Below are 15681 nucleotides of genomic sequence, written 5' to 3' on the forward strand. Positions count from 1 at the left end.
ATAACTGGCCGTGTAACCTTGAGCAAGTTACTTAACCCCAATTGCTTTAAAAAAAAAAGATACTTTTTCTTTAGTTTCTTTATTTTTCTTGGGTTTTATTTTGTCTGTATTTCCTTTTACAGAACAACTTATGTGGAAACGTGTTTTACATGACTACACATGTACAACGTATGTCAAACTTCTTGCCTTCTCAATGGGGAAGGGGGGGAGAGAATTCAGAACTCAAACTTTGAAAATATTATGCTGAAATTGCTTTTGCATGTAATTGGGAAAAATAAAATATTATTTTAAAAAGAAATTCAACTTTTAAAAATAAATATTAGCCTCCCAGCATATTGTACCATAATAATAAGTTACTGGATTCTGTTCTAGTCATTTAATTAATACCTATTATGATTTGTCTATGCTTAGAATTCCTTTTTCTGAGAAGGAATAAATTGTCTCATTCCTAATTCATATTGTACCTTAAATGCATTTATTACCTTGCCCTTTTAGAGTGCATAAAACTTGTGAAAAAAAATGATCTCATTTCTTATAATCCTCAGGGGTGAAGGAGTTAATGCATGTGGGAAAAAATAGCAAGCCACCTCTCACTTGAGGTCAACTTGCACAGGTCTGAACCCAATCCAACAACATAGTTAGGTATAGGACAAAGAGGGCTAAGGGTCCCTTCACCTGTGGTTTGAGCCAATGCATACCTAGTTTCTCTCTTCCTGTGTTGTCAGAGATGTGAAATTAGTCATAGGCACCAAGGGTAGGATGGTTCCATAAATCTCATGATTTTTGCCTACTCAGTGAATTACCCTGCTGTGATTATGACTGCAATCCAGTAACTTGGAGGAATGAAGGAGAACTCAGCAGAGCTAGATGTGCCTCCCTTAAGAATCATTTCTACCTCCTCTCACACAGCCCTTCTTTCACCTATGGTGACCCTAAGACTAGCACTCCCATTCTCATTGTACCAGCCCTTGTTATATCCTTTTCTTGTTGTCTCTGGTCCTGCATTTTCTTGCCCATTCATGCTTCATTTTAAGCCTCATTCCTCCATTTCTAAGACAAAAGAAAAGAAAAGAAAAACAGACAATTCTGCTATGACTTGTGTTTCAAAAATGTGAATTTATTTCCATGCAATGAATGTATTAGGGAATATCTTGAGTATGATAAGAATTTTCAGTTTGCTTATGGGGATTTCTTTCATGAGAAATAGCAAGAGTTCAAGAAACTGTTCCCCTTCACAATAACTTACAAGCTGCAAACCTTCTGACAGGTACTCTTACAAGCAAACTTTTGGTCTTTGTCAAAATGCAATATTTATTGTATATCTTCTGGTGCAGTAGGAACCATGGCAGAGGATGGTTTGTCCACTCTCTCCCCCATTTAGCCATGGTCTCCAGACCCAGGGTCTTCTTACCCATCTTGCTCAGGACTTTATGAATCTGCCATCTGGGGTTTAGGCTGAACAGAGCAACCTAAGGTTATAGATGCTGTCACAATTTATTGTAGCATTTATATTTTTTAAATCACTTAATATATACAAAACTATGCTGCCATTTTTACTAGGGTCCTCTCTGATGAAGTTTTTGGGCACTGTACCCTTAATTAACTCCATTTCCCCTTAAGTTTTATGGTTTTTATTACAGGATTTTGCATTAGTGAAGAGCTTTTTGTTATAGTAGGACCAACTGTACTAAAATATCTAAAATGCAATGCGATATAGTAGTTAGAATGCTTCCCTTAAAGTCAGGAAGATTGATTCAAGTCTGGCTTCTGACACACACTAGCTATGTGACCATAGGCAAGTTATTTAATCTCTTTAATCTCTTAGTACTCCAGGTCACTCTCTAAGTTCATTGAATTAGCAGACAGTATTTCCATATGAGGCATTCCCTAAGATAAAAATAAAGCAAAGAGTCCCCACTTAATTACTACTATATCTTATTTTTGGTAAAATTTACTGTAAGTTTGGAAGGCACTATGTTGTAGTGAAAAGAAAACTATATTTGGAACAATAGTCTAGTTAAGTCAAGCCATCAAACACTTATTAAGCACTTACTATGTGCTATGCACCATTCTAAATTCTGGGGTTGCAAAGAAAGTTAAAAACCTCATAGTCTAATGGGAGAGACAACATATAAACAATTCTGTACAAACAAGTCATATATAAGATAAATTGTAGATAATCAAGAAAGGGAAGGCACTAGCATTCAAATAGATCAGAAAAGAATTCTTGTGGAAGATGAGATTTTATCTGTGACTTGAAGGAAGCCAAGGAAGTCAGGAGATGGAGATGAGGGGGAAAAGCAGAGCATCTGTGTTCCAATCCTGCCTCTGACACATTATTTGAGTGACCTGGGACAGGTTATTAAAACTCTTAAGGTCCTAGTTTTCTCAATGACAAAATAAGCAGGCTGGAGTAGGTCAGAGGTGACCATCTCAAAAAGAAACAGCTATATGTAAGGATCCCTGTTGCCACATATTGACTTACAAAACCACATATTAATGTTATCTATGGCCTATTGTATTTTTATTTGTGTTGTTAAATATTTCCCAATTACATTTCAATCTGGTTCAGGCTGCACTGTGTAATGTTATGGGCCACATGTTGGATACCTTTAGAGTAGGTGACATCTGAGGTTTTTTCCTACTGTTTATCATTCTGTTGTAAGATATTGCCCATTTCCTACAAAGCCATTTGGTTTCTGAATAGGCAGAAAAAGAATATTTATATAAAGAAGAATGATAAAAAATCAAGTTGAAAAGAAACAACATTTCAGATAAATTGCACAGGAGAGACACAGACTGTTCTTAGGACCAGATAGAGAACCTTCAGATGAATATACTAAGAACCTCTGTTTGAAGACGGAGCATTGATTGAGGTACTAATAGAGATAGGACATTGTGATCCATCAACTCATTTGCATGTGATTGATTTTTGAGTGTTGAAGGTTGACACTTAGAAATTACAGAAAATCCTTTAGGGACTATGGGAAGACTATATTAGGACTATTGGGATTATTTCTGAGAGAGGCAAAACTTCTGAGTTTCACATCCTATATTAGATATTAATCACTACCAAGAGGAGGTGATGATTTGTTATAAGAAGAGACTGACCAAAAAGAATAAGGGAAGGAAGCTGAATGTAGGAGGCATCACAAGAAGCCAGGGACAGAAGATACAGAAGGCACAGAGAGGAGCTTCCTCCAGCTTCTTCTAGCTGATAAGAGATGATGGGAAGACTCCTTACTTGCTTTGGTAGTATCATGTTGACTGGAAGAGCAGCATTGCTTTGCTGATTGGCCAGAGAAAGGCTGGGTCAGCTGAGAGGGCTTTTCTGATGTTGTGCTAATTGGAGGAGAGCTGAAACTTCCTGGTGTGCACAGAATTGTCTGAGCTTATTGTTCTCTAGTGACATCTATAGCCTGAGTGAGTGCCCCTTGCCACTATGATTTCAGAAAGCAAGACTATGGCTTGAGAAATAAAAAGGGAAACAGGCATGGTGTCTCTTCTTTTTATGAACTGTGCTTACTGGGAAAAGAGGTTTTGCTTAGCTAGAGAGTGATGGGATAAGGTAGAAAACTCTCGAGTGAAGAGCTGGCTGGGTTTAGAATCATTCAATGGGAATATTTACTGAGGAAAGGGGAAAGTGAAGTAAGATTAGCCTTGGGTTAACTTAGGCTGTGGGAGCAGAAATCCAGTCCTAAAATCAGTTCAGGCTCCCAAGGAGCTTCATTCTTAGCCCCATCTCATTTTTGGTTTCTGGGTACCAGGCAACTGTCCTACTGTGTCATGTAGACAAAGTCAAGTAATTTGCAACATAAGCAAGCAAAGGAAGCAAAGCAAGTAGAGCAATCCGACATTAGACTCCTATTTTGGGGGACAAAAAGGATCAAAGCATGGAACAGGAGGAAGACAATGAAGTCAGAACTCCAGCACAAAAAGCTTCTAAGAAAAATATGAGCTGGTTACAGGACACAGATGAGCTTAAAAAGGATTTTGAAAACCAAACAAGAGAAGTAGAGGAAAAATTGGGAAGAGATGAGAATGATGCAAGAAAATTAAGAAATGAGAGTCAACAACCCAACTAAAGAAAATAACACCTTAAAAATTAGACTAACTCAAATGGCAAAAGAGGCTCAAAAAGCCAATGAGGAGAAGAATGCATTAAAAGCCAAATTTTCCAGATGGAAAAAGAATCTCAAAAGGTCACTGAAGAGAATAATTCCTTCAGAATTAGATTGGAGCAAATGGAAGCTAGTGACTTTAGGAGAAATCAAAATATTATTAAACAGATCCAAAGAAATGAAAAAATAGAAGACAATGTGAAATATCTCATTGGGAAAAATTAGTGGACTACCTGAAAGCCACAATCAAAAAAAGAACCTAGAAATCATCCTTCAAGAAATTCTTAAGGAAAATTGCCCTGATGTTTTAGAACTAGAGGGAAAAATAGAGATTGAAAGAATCCACAAATCACCTCCTGAAAAAGATCCTAAAAAGAAAACTCCTAGGAATATTATAGCCAGGTTCTGGAATTCCCAGATCAAGGAGAAAATATTACAAGCAGCCAAGAAGAAATAATTTGAATATTGTGGAAACACAATCAGGATAACATAGGATCTGGCAGCTTCTACCCGGAGGGATCAAAGGGCTTGGAATATGATATTCTGGAGGTCAAAGGAGCTGGGATTAAAACCAAGAATCACCTACCCAGCAAAACCTAGTATCATGTTTCAGGGGAAAATATGGTCATTCAATGAAATAGAGGACTTCAAGCATTCTTGATGAAAAAACCAGAGTTGAATAGAAAATTTGACATTCAGATATAAGAAGCAAGAGAAGCATGAGAAGGCAAACAGGGAAAAGAAATCATAAGGAACTTATCAAAGCTTACTTTGGTGACAAAGATCAAAACATACAACCAGAAGAAGACAACAAAATCAAATCAGTGAATAGAGCACTGGCCCTGGAGTCAGGAAGACCTGAGTTCAAATCTGCTCTCAGACACTTAACACACAAAACACTAGCTGTGTGACCTTAGGCAAGTCACTTACAACCAATTGCCCTCCAAAAAGCAAAAAAAAAAAAAAAGAAATATGATATTCCTACAGATTAAGATGTTAGGATTATAACCAAGAAAAACCTACCTACTCATCAAAACTGAGTGTAATTCTCCAGGGAAAAATGGATATTTAATGAAATGGGCTTCCAGGCATTTCTGATGAAAAGACCAGAACTGAATAGAAAATTTGGTATTCAAACACAAGATTCAAGAGAGGCATAAAAAATTATATATTGGAGAAGAATCTGGAGTGGTCATTCTCTTTAGCCTTTGTTTAGAAACAAAGGCAGGGACTGGATTTATGGAAATTTCCCCTTTCCATTAACAGCGCATTTATAGTGGCCCTTGAGGCTTACCTTTGGGAAGATGAACCTAGTTTTACTGCTCTTGGTGATATTTCTTTCACCCTGGGAAAAGCATCTGGAGATAAATGATGTAAAATTAAACCTGTTCCCTATTAATAGTAGCTGTTTTGTATGTAATTGTAAAGGAAAGGAGTCCATCTGGCAATACCCCTTTGTGGCCAAGAATATTTACACACAGAAATATATTAGATAATATTGTACTGTGATTAAAGTGACACCAGAAAAGTCCTTCCCCATATACATTACCTAAATTTTTGTCTTTATTTTGCTCTAATATGATGAGATGTCCATTCATTTAATAAACAAGCATCTATTTCCTTTAAATAATACTCCTAAGAGAATAAGGGTAAGAGAAAAGCATTCATTTATACCTCAATGTGAATTGGCTTCTTCAGTCATGTCTTTTCCTAATAATTGGCTGCAATGGCTATCTAAGAAAACAGGCATGTTGGTGTGGTGGGAGGGATCATAAAAGAAGGATAATTTTTAGAACATTAAGTACTATTGCCTCAATAAAATAGGTCTTTGTGAATATTTGAGTGGGGATATTGACAGAAAAAAAAAGACCATTTGAGAGTGCAAGGTGTCTCACAGGTCAGCAAAGACAAACTTTACCTTCCTCCCAGTTTTGCATTGGGTATACCATACTTAGAAAATGTTGTTTTGCATATAAAATACTAGATGCATAATCCAAAGTGGAGGAATATATTGACTAGAAAAGGAAACATGTAGAGACAGAAGGAAATATCCTTAACTCACAGCTTCTATAACTCTATTTTCTGCTTGATGACCTCAAACCCAAGATGCTGAATTCCTTTAAGAATCAAGTATAGATCAATGTCATTTTGTGGGATGGAAAAGGACAATTTGGGAGATGGAGCCAAGATAGCAAAGTAGGGGCAGCAACCCAGCCAAATTCTCCCAACATTCCCTTGCAAACAAATTAAAAATAGCAAGTCAAATTAAATTCTGGAGAGACATAGCCAACAAAATGTCAGGGTGAGACATTTTTCCAGCCTTAGATAATTTATTAAGTTGGCAAGAAAGGTCAGTGATACTAAGATGGGGACTGGCCCGGAGCATGCTTTGCAGTTACACTGGCCTTGGGGGCAGCAACAGTAGCAACAGCAGTATCTGGAACTTTCAGCCCAGGGTGGGAAGGAGGTTAGACAATTGGTCAGAAAGAAATGACAAGGGACCATTTGCTGGCACTGGGCACAGGACCTAGCCCTGTGTGGCAACTTCATTGCCCATAGTTATCTATCCTTTTTAAAGATGACCAAAATGACATTACTGTATTGAGGTCAAGGTGTGTGTGTCCATCTGTGACTGATCAGACTGATAGGAGCTTAGAAGGGTCTACTATAGGTCTGGCACAAATAGTCCATATGAACATTTGGAGTGGAGATGCCTCTAAATTTGCACATCTCACATTTTTTAAGTTACTACTGCTTTGCTCATAGAACAAAGCACCTTCTTTTATACAAGCACATGATACTAGGCAGTCTTGTGTCAATATCTCCTATGTCTCACAATCAAGTCCAAAGTTCTTCAGAGAGACTTTGAGAGTGTCCTTGTATCACTTCTCCTGACCTCCATGTGAGTGTTTACCTTGTGTGAGTTCTCTGTAGAATAGGTTTTTAGGCAAACATATATTTGGCATTCAAACATCATGGTCAGCTGATCAGAGTTGTATTCTCTACAGTAGAATTTGAATGCTTGGCAGTTCAGCTCAAGAAGGGCATTCAGTGTCCAGAACCTTATCTTTCCAGGTGATCTTCAGAATCTTCTTAAGACAACTCAAATAGAAGTGATTGTGTTTCCCATCATGGTATTGGTAGACCATTCAGGTTTCATAGGCATACAACAATGAGGTCTACGCCACAGTTCTGTAGACCTTCAGTGTGGTAGGCTAATACTTCTTCTATTCTACACTTTACTTCAGAGCCTCCCAAATGCTGAGCTAGCTCTGGAAATGGGTGTGTCAATCTCACCATCTATGTGTACATCCTTGGTAGGTATACTGCCCAAGTAGGCGAACTTTTTCACAGCATTAAAAATTTCTCCACAACACCTGCTTCAGACACATTCATGGCTGTTAAAACAAATTATTCTCATTCACCAGTTCTTCTGGAGGAAGTCGTCACAGGCTGGGGTAGAAGCCCCACCCCAACTCACTGATGAGTTTGAGACTCCTGTTACCTTTAACTTGGTTTAGTCTATCTGCCAAAATGGTGTGCTATGCCATGGCCACTGCACATGCTATAGCCACTTGGAGCCACTGGTGAGAGTTGGATCAGGTGAACACCAAAGTGGGAAAGTTGCCTTGAAAAGGGCTCAGCAGCCCCCACACCAGAGGCACTAGTTTTTTTCCTGAACACCCCTACATATCTCATTGTTCACAGACAGTTTTAGGTCATAAATACAGGGTGGAGAGGAGAGCTTGTGGTCAGTCACAAGAAGCCAGGGCCCTGGTAACAGTTCCAGGATAAAGAGGAGTGTTTATGGTTGCACATCATGCAGCAAGGACCCTGATCACAGTTCCATAGCCCCGAGAAGCTATGAGGAGCCTTGTGGTTGCAGGGGAGCAGGGGCCTTTCTGGGTAAAGTCCAGAGCATAGACCATAAGAACAGTGAAGACATATATTCCTGGATCATACCACCTTAGAAGCAATAAAAACTTACAAACCCTTAGAACTAGCCCTGAAAACAACAGCTCTAAAAAGTCTGAAGCTTTAGATAGTGCTGCCCCATCCAGTATGAGTAAAACACAACTTTAACATAAAGTTCAAGCTGAAGAAATAGGTTGGAAAATAAGCAAATAACAAAAAAGAGAACCTGATCATAAAAACTACTATGATGATAAAGAAGATGATCAAGTCACAAACTCAGAATAAGATACTGACATGAAAACAAGCATGAGCAAAGCAAAGAAAAATGCAAACTGAACAAAAGTTCAACAAGAATTCCTGAGAAAATCAAAGAAAGAGATTAGACTAGTAGAAGAAAAATTGGGAAAAGAAATGAGAATGGGAAGTAGAACCAAGATGGCAGAATAAAGGCAGGGACTTGCCTGAATTCTCTCCCAAACTTGTCAAAATAGTTTTAAATAATGACTCTGAACAAATTCTAGAACAGCAGAACCCATAAAAAGACAGAATGAAACATTTCTACAGCCCAAGATAACTTAGAATATTATCAGGAAAGGACTGTTGTAGCAGAGCAAGAGAGGAGCACAATCCATTGCAGGCTTTGCCAGCACATACCCAGCCCCAGTAAATTAGGAGCAGGTCTTGGGAGTCACTGATTCAGCAGCAGCAGCTGCTTCCAGAACTCTCAGCCAACAGACAGTAAGGGGGTCATACAGGAGAATATAGGGATCTCTTTGCTAGCACTGAAGCAGAATCGTGTTGCTTTGTCCATACTTGGATCTAGTCATAGTCTTGGGTGGCAGCCCCAGGGTGAGGAGGAACACTGGAAAACCAGAGATTGCAGCCACAGCAGAACAGGATTTTTAAAATCAAGTAAGAAAGGTAGAGAAAAAATTGGGGAAAAAAATGAGAGTGATGAGAGAAAATCATGAAAAAAAGAGTTGACAGCTTGGTAAAGGAGACACAAAAAATAGTGAAGAAAATAACACCTTAAAAAACCAAGTCAAATGGTAAAAAGAGGTACAAAAAGTCAATGAGAAGAATGCCTTAAAAAGCAGAAATGGCCAAATGGGAAAAGAGGCACAAAAATTCACAGAAAAAAAAACATTACTTAAAAAATAGAATTGGCCCAATGGAAAAGGAGGTAAAAATGCTAACTGAACAAAATAATTCCTTAAAAATTAGAATTTAGCTAATAGAAGCTAATAACTTTATGATAGATCAAGAAGCAATAAAACAAAACCAAAAGAATGAAAAAATAAGGAAGATATTATGAAATATTTCACTGGAAAAACAACTGACCAGAAAAATAGATCCAGGAGAGATAATTTTAAAATTATTGGACTACATGGAAGCCACGATTAAAATAAAAGCATAGGGGCGGCTAGGTGCAGCAGTGAATAGAGCACCGGCCCTGGAGTCAGGAGGACCTGAGTTCAAATTTGGTCTCAGACACTTAATACACACACACAAAATTGTTAGCAATGTGACCTTGACCAAGTAACTTAACCCCAATTGCCCTCCCCTCCCCCTCCAAAAAAAAGCATAGGCATCATCTTTCAATAAACTATCAAGTAAAACTGCCCTGATAGTCTGGAACCAGAAGGTAAAACAGAAATTGCAAGAATTCACTGATCACCTCCTGAAAGAGATTTCAAAATGAAAACTCTCAGGAATACTATAATCAAATTCCATAACTCCCAGTTCAAAGAGAAAATATTCGATTTAAGATTTCTGGAAACCAAGATGGTAGAGTAAGAAATAAATTGCTCACCCTTTCTGATTGACTGAGGTGCTTGTGATGAGGGCTCTAAGCAGCCATGGCACCCAGCCAAAATGGCATGATTCTGAAGCCCGATTTCCACAAAGACTGGAAAAGACAAGCTGCCACATGGTTAACCAGTCAGCCAGGAAGATCAGAAAGTGAAAAGCTTGTCAAGCAAAAGCCCATCGAATTGCTCCTCACCCTGCATCTGGTCCTATCTGGCCCATCATGTGGTGCCCTACTGTCCAACACCACAACAAAGTTCATGCTGGTAAAAGATTCAGCTTGGAAGAGCTTTAGGTGGCTGTTATCCACAAAAGAAGTGGCATGGACCATTGGTATCTCTGTGGACCCTCGTCACCAAAATAAGTCTACAGAGTTTCTCCAGGCAAAAGTACAGCAACTGAAAGAATATTGTTCCAAACTGCTCTTCTTCCCAAGGAAGCCATCTGTACCCAAGAAGGGAGATAACTCTGCTGAAGAACTCAAGTTGGCAACCCAGCCTACAAGACCAGTTATGCCCATCAGAAATTTCTACAAGAAAGAGAAAGCTTGTGTCATTACCAAAGATGAGAAAAATTTCAGGGCATTTGCTAGTCTTTGAATGGCCCAGGCCAATATCCATCTCTTTGGAACCTGGGCAAAATGAGGCAAGGCGGTTGCAGAGCAAGATGTGGTGAAGAAAAAGTAAACAGCCTCTGAGAACTTTTAATAAATAATAGAAAATTTAAAAAAAAAAGAAATGTAACTCTCACTCTCCCTTATTGATTTCTAAAAACCAAGAAAATATCACCCCAGGAAAAACCCTGGAACAGCTGAGCCAGCATAAAGATGGTGTGCTACAGTCTTTTAACCCAGGAATCTTGGGAGATGAAGAGGAAATGTCCTTCTTGATCTAGTGGAAGGGGAGCAGTACAGGATGGGAGGTATCCCAGCAAGCCAGTGGCAAGCCCCACCTAGGCAAACCAGCTAGAAATAGTGAGCCTCAGGGTTGTGGAGCAAGCAAGTACCGACACCAGGACCCCCTATGTGCCTTGGCACAGGCAAGGGAACTGGTAGAATCTAGCAGTCAAAACTCCCAGTGCTTCAGTACAACTCCAGGAAGCATAACTCCAAGCAGACAGGTGTCTTCCAGCAGCCAAACCTTCCAGCAATGACTGGCCATCCTCCAGGGGCCAGACCCACTTCTACCCTGAGAACTTCACTGTTGCTGGTCTCAGCTCAGCATCAGGGAAGCTGCCAGACTGCTACAACCTCCAGCTGCCAGTACCTGGGGACCCAGCACAAAAAGCCAGGGACCAGATCCTTGGCCCCCAATATAAGAAGCTTGGGTCAGTGCCCGGTGTGCTCCCGCAGGAGAGCTCAACTTCAAAAGCCAGGAAATAGGCAAATATCATGAGAAAAAAAGCAGAAACAGATAATGACCATAGATTCTTACATGGGTGATGGAATAAAGCTGCTCCCACCCCCAATATTCTAATTTCCTTATAGGTCCCACTGAACAGCGAGACCACTGCCCCTACTTAACCACTCATTCACCCCCTGCCATGCAATAGCCTAACTTTTTCATATATGCCTCACTGCTCACTAGAACAACAGGTGTGTCCAAGAACTCATATGTCTCACAGAACAGCAGGTGAGTTCATGTGGTGGGATCCCAGCTGCTGCTGCTAGCTAGCCACTGCCCCTAAACCCATTCCTCATATTTCCTACAGAAACATCAAGTGTATCCATGCGCTCAACCACAACTACATCCATCTAGTTTCAGACAGGACCACAATACTCAACCAATCAGAAAACCACCACGTTCCCAAAGCTTGATATGGACACCAAAACAATAGAAGGAACTCTCCCTAAGTAGGCACTTGTTCAGTGATGTAGAGTGAACTTATGACATGGAGAGGCTTATTATATTATTCTCATACATACATACCCCCAAATGGGTTTTTCTGTATGCATTGTGGGTAATTGCATGCACAGTTCCACAGTGACTGGGACCCGTCCCCTATTACCTAATCCCTTAACAAATACCTCCTGCCTTTTTAATATTCATAATTTCTGTTATGTAATTACATATTTACCATATAAAAGTCCATCTTGCTTTCTCTGAAACTACTGATTCCTCTTAGAATTTAGCCAGCTTCATGAAAGGTGTCAATCTCTATAAATGCTTATACTTGGATTAGAGGTGGTCTGACTCTGAATTCTTTGAGACGGTTCCACTACATCATGAAACCACAACAATTTTTGGCTCCCTGGGTGGGCATAGCCTAAACTGCAACAGTTCCACCACAACACATTATGAAGCTGCAACAATTTCTGGCATCCCTGATTAGGCAGAGTAGAAACCACAACATGGGGACAGGGAAGATTAAAATACAAATTCCCAAAAGGACAACATTGTCAATATATCCATATCCTAAACCTCAAAATAGAATATAAACTGGGCTCAAAACCAAAAAGTTTCCTTGGAAGAGCACAAGAAGGATTGTAAAAGTCAAGTAAGAGAGGTAGAAGAAAAATTGGGAAAAGAAATGAGAAGTACACGAGAGAGTCAATAGCTTGGAAAAGGAAGGACAAAAATTGAGTGTAAAAAACAAATCCTTAAAAAACACAATTGGCCAAATGGAAAAGGTGGCACTAAAGCTAATTGAAGAAAATATTTCATTAAAAATTAGAATTGGACAAGTGGAAACTAATGACTTTATGAGACATCAAAAATAAGTCAAACAAAACCAAAAGAATGAAAAAATAGAATAATACATAAAATACCACATTGGAAAAACAACTAACCTGGAAAATAGATCCAGGAGAGATAATTTAAGAATTATTAGTCTACCTGAAACCCATGATCAAAAAAAAGAGCCTGGACAGGATTTTTCAAGAAATCACTGAGGAAAACTTCCCTGAGGTCCTAGAACCAGAGGGTAAAACACATCAAAAGAATCCACTGATCACCTCCTGAAAGAGACCCCAAAAGGCAAACTCCAAAGAGTGTTATAGCCAAATTCAAGAATTATCAGGTCAAAGAGAAAATACTACAAGCAGTCAGAAAGGAGCAATTTAAATATCATGGAAACACAGTAAAGATTATGCAGGAACTTGTAGTTTCTACATTAAAGGACTGGAGGGTTTGAAATATGAGAGTCCATAAGGCTTTATTACAACCAAGGATCAACTACTCACAAAAATTGAGCATAATCTTTCAGAGGAGGAGATGGACATTCAATGAACTAGGGCACTTCCAAACCTTCCTGATGAAAAGACCAGAGCTGAACAAAAAATTTGATCTTCAAATACAAGACTCAAGAGAGTTATGAAAAGGTAAACAGGGAAGAACTGTGCTCTCCCAACATGTTATTCAATAAGAGAAAACTTTATACATCCCTACAAGGGAAAATAATACTTGTAACTTTTGAGAAACTGTATCTTTATTATGACATTTAGGTGGGATATACATAGACAGATGACATGGGTATAAACTGACTTTAATGCAATGATAAAAATCTAATTAAGTGGTGAAAAGGGATTGTACTGGGAGAAGAGGAAAGGAAGAGGCAGAGAAGGGTAAATTAAATCACATGAAGAGGCACAAAGACCTAGTATAACAAAGGGAAAGAATAGAGGGAAATGAATATTGTTTGAACCTTACTCTCATCATATTTGGTTCAAAGAGGGAATAACATAATCACTTAGGTATAGAAATCTAACTTACCCTATAGGAAATAGGAGGGTAAGGGGGAAAGAAAAGGAAGGGGTTGGATAGAAGGGAGGGAAGAAGTACTAAGGGAAAAGTGAAAGAAAAGGGACAGGGTGATAGAATGTAGGACAGATTGAAGGAGGCAGTGGTCAAAGGCAAAATTCTAGTGAGGAAGGAAAAGTAGAAAGGAGAGGGAAAATCATAAACATGGGGGGAAATAGGATAGAGAGAAAGATGCAGATAGTAATCATAAGTGTGAATGTGAATGATATGAACTCTCCCATAAAATGGAAGAGGATAGCAGAGTGGATTAAAAAATATAATCTTACAATATGCTGTTTACAAGAAACACATTTGAAACAGAGGGATACACATGGAGTAAAGGTAAAAGGTTGGAGCAGAATATATTATGCTGTAGCTAAAGTAATAAAAGCAGGAGTAGCAATCCTGATCTCTGACAAAGCAAAAACAAAAATCGATCTAATTAAAAGAGATAAGGAAGGAAACTACATCCTGCTTAAAGGTACCATAGACAATGAAGTAATATCATTATTAAACATATATGCACCAAGTGGCATAACATCCAAATTCTTAGAGAAAAAGTTAAGGGAGGTACAGGAATAGATAGACAAAAATCTATATGAGTGGAGGACCTCAACCCCCCCTCTGTGAAGTAGATAAATTTAACCACAAAAAAGACAAGAAAGAAGTTAAGGAGGTGAAAAGAATTTTAGAAAAGATAGATATGATAGACCTCTGGAGTAAATTGAATGGGGATAGAAAGGAATATACCTTTTTCTTGGCAGTACATGGCACCTACACAAAAATTGACCATGAATTAGGGCATAAAAACTTCACAACCCAGTGAAGAAAGGCAGAAATATTAAATGCATCCTTTTCAGATCATGGTGCAATAAAAATTACATGTCATAAAAGGACATGGAAAGATAGACTAAAAATTAATTTGAAACTAAATAATCCTAAAGAATTAGTGGGTCAAACAACAAACAATCAATAACTTCATCCAAGAGAAGGATAATAATGAGACAACATACCAAAACTTATGGGATACAGCAAAAGTGGTTCTTAGGTGAAATTTTATATCTCTAAAGGCTTACATAAATAAAGCAGAGAAAGAAATGGTCAATGAATTAGCCATGCAACAAAAAAAAAACTAGAAAAAAAATTTTAAATTCCCAGCTGAATGCCAAATAAGAAATTCTGAAAACCAAAGGAGAAAGTAACAAAACTTAAATTAAAAAAAAAACTATTGAACTAATAAATAAAACTAAGAGTTGGTTTTGTGGGAAAAAACATGATAAAATAGATAAGCATTTGGTTAATTTGATTTAAAAAAAAGAAAGAAGAAAACCAAATCACCCATATTTGAAATGAAAAGGGTGAATTCACCACCAATAAGGAGGAAATTAAAACAATAGTTAGGAGATATTTTGTCCAACTGTATGCCCATAAATTTGACCGAGTGAAATGGATGAATATTTATAAAAATATAAATTTCCCAGATTAACAGAAGAGCAAATAAAATACTTAAATAACTCAATTTCAGAAAAAAGAAATTGAACAAGCCATCAATGAATTCCTTAAGAAAAATCTCCAGGGCCATATGTATTTACATGTGAATTCTATCAAACATTTAAAGAACAATTTCAATACTATATAAACTATTTGGGAAATTAGGTGAATAAGGAGTACTACCAAATTCTTTTTATGATAAAATATGGTGCTGGTAGCTAAACTGGAAACAGTAAAAACAGAGAAGGAAAATTATAGATCAATTTCCCTAATGAGTATAGATGTAAGCATTTTAAATAAAATATTAGCAAAGAGATTACAGTAACTTTTCTCCAGGATAATACACTACGACCAGGTAGGATTTGTGCCAGGAATGTAGGAATGATTCAATATTAAGAAAACTATTGGTATAATTGATCATATCAACAACAAAACTAACAGAAATCATGATTATCTCAATAAAGGCAAAAAAGCTTTTGAAAAAATACAACACCCATTTCTACAAAAAACACTAGACTCAATTAAGGAATCTTCCTTAAAGATGATAGGTGGCATCTATTTAAAAACATCAGCAAGCATTATATGTAATGGGAATAAGCTAGAAGCAT

At 38.0% G+C, this 15681-nt stretch overlaps 1 protein-coding gene and 1 pseudogene across 1 annotated transcript in view; both read left to right on the forward strand.

Moving 5' to 3' along the window:
- LOC138168072 (myelin-oligodendrocyte glycoprotein-like) overlaps positions 1-352 on the forward strand; it is a 16201-nt gene extending 15849 nt beyond the window's left edge. Inside the window, exon 5 of the mRNA XM_069097099.1 lies at positions 123-352. Within this exon, the coding sequence (XP_068953200.1) occupies positions 123-247 (125 nt within the window). The 3' untranslated portion in view covers positions 248-352. The remainder of the gene's footprint in view (positions 1-122) is intronic.
- A 9543-nt stretch (positions 353-9895) lies between these two features.
- On the forward strand, positions 9896-10531 carry LOC138168015 (large ribosomal subunit protein eL13 pseudogene; annotated as a pseudogene).
- Positions 10532-15681: the final 5150 nt, after the last annotated feature.

The sequence above is a fragment of the Petaurus breviceps genome, unplaced genomic scaffold (assembly GCF_028583685.1).
Source record: "Petaurus breviceps papuanus isolate PSGF00001 unplaced genomic scaffold, PetGlider_PUasm1.0 350, whole genome shotgun sequence".
Classification (NCBI taxonomy): domain Eukaryota; kingdom Metazoa; phylum Chordata; class Mammalia; order Diprotodontia; family Petauridae; genus Petaurus; species Petaurus breviceps.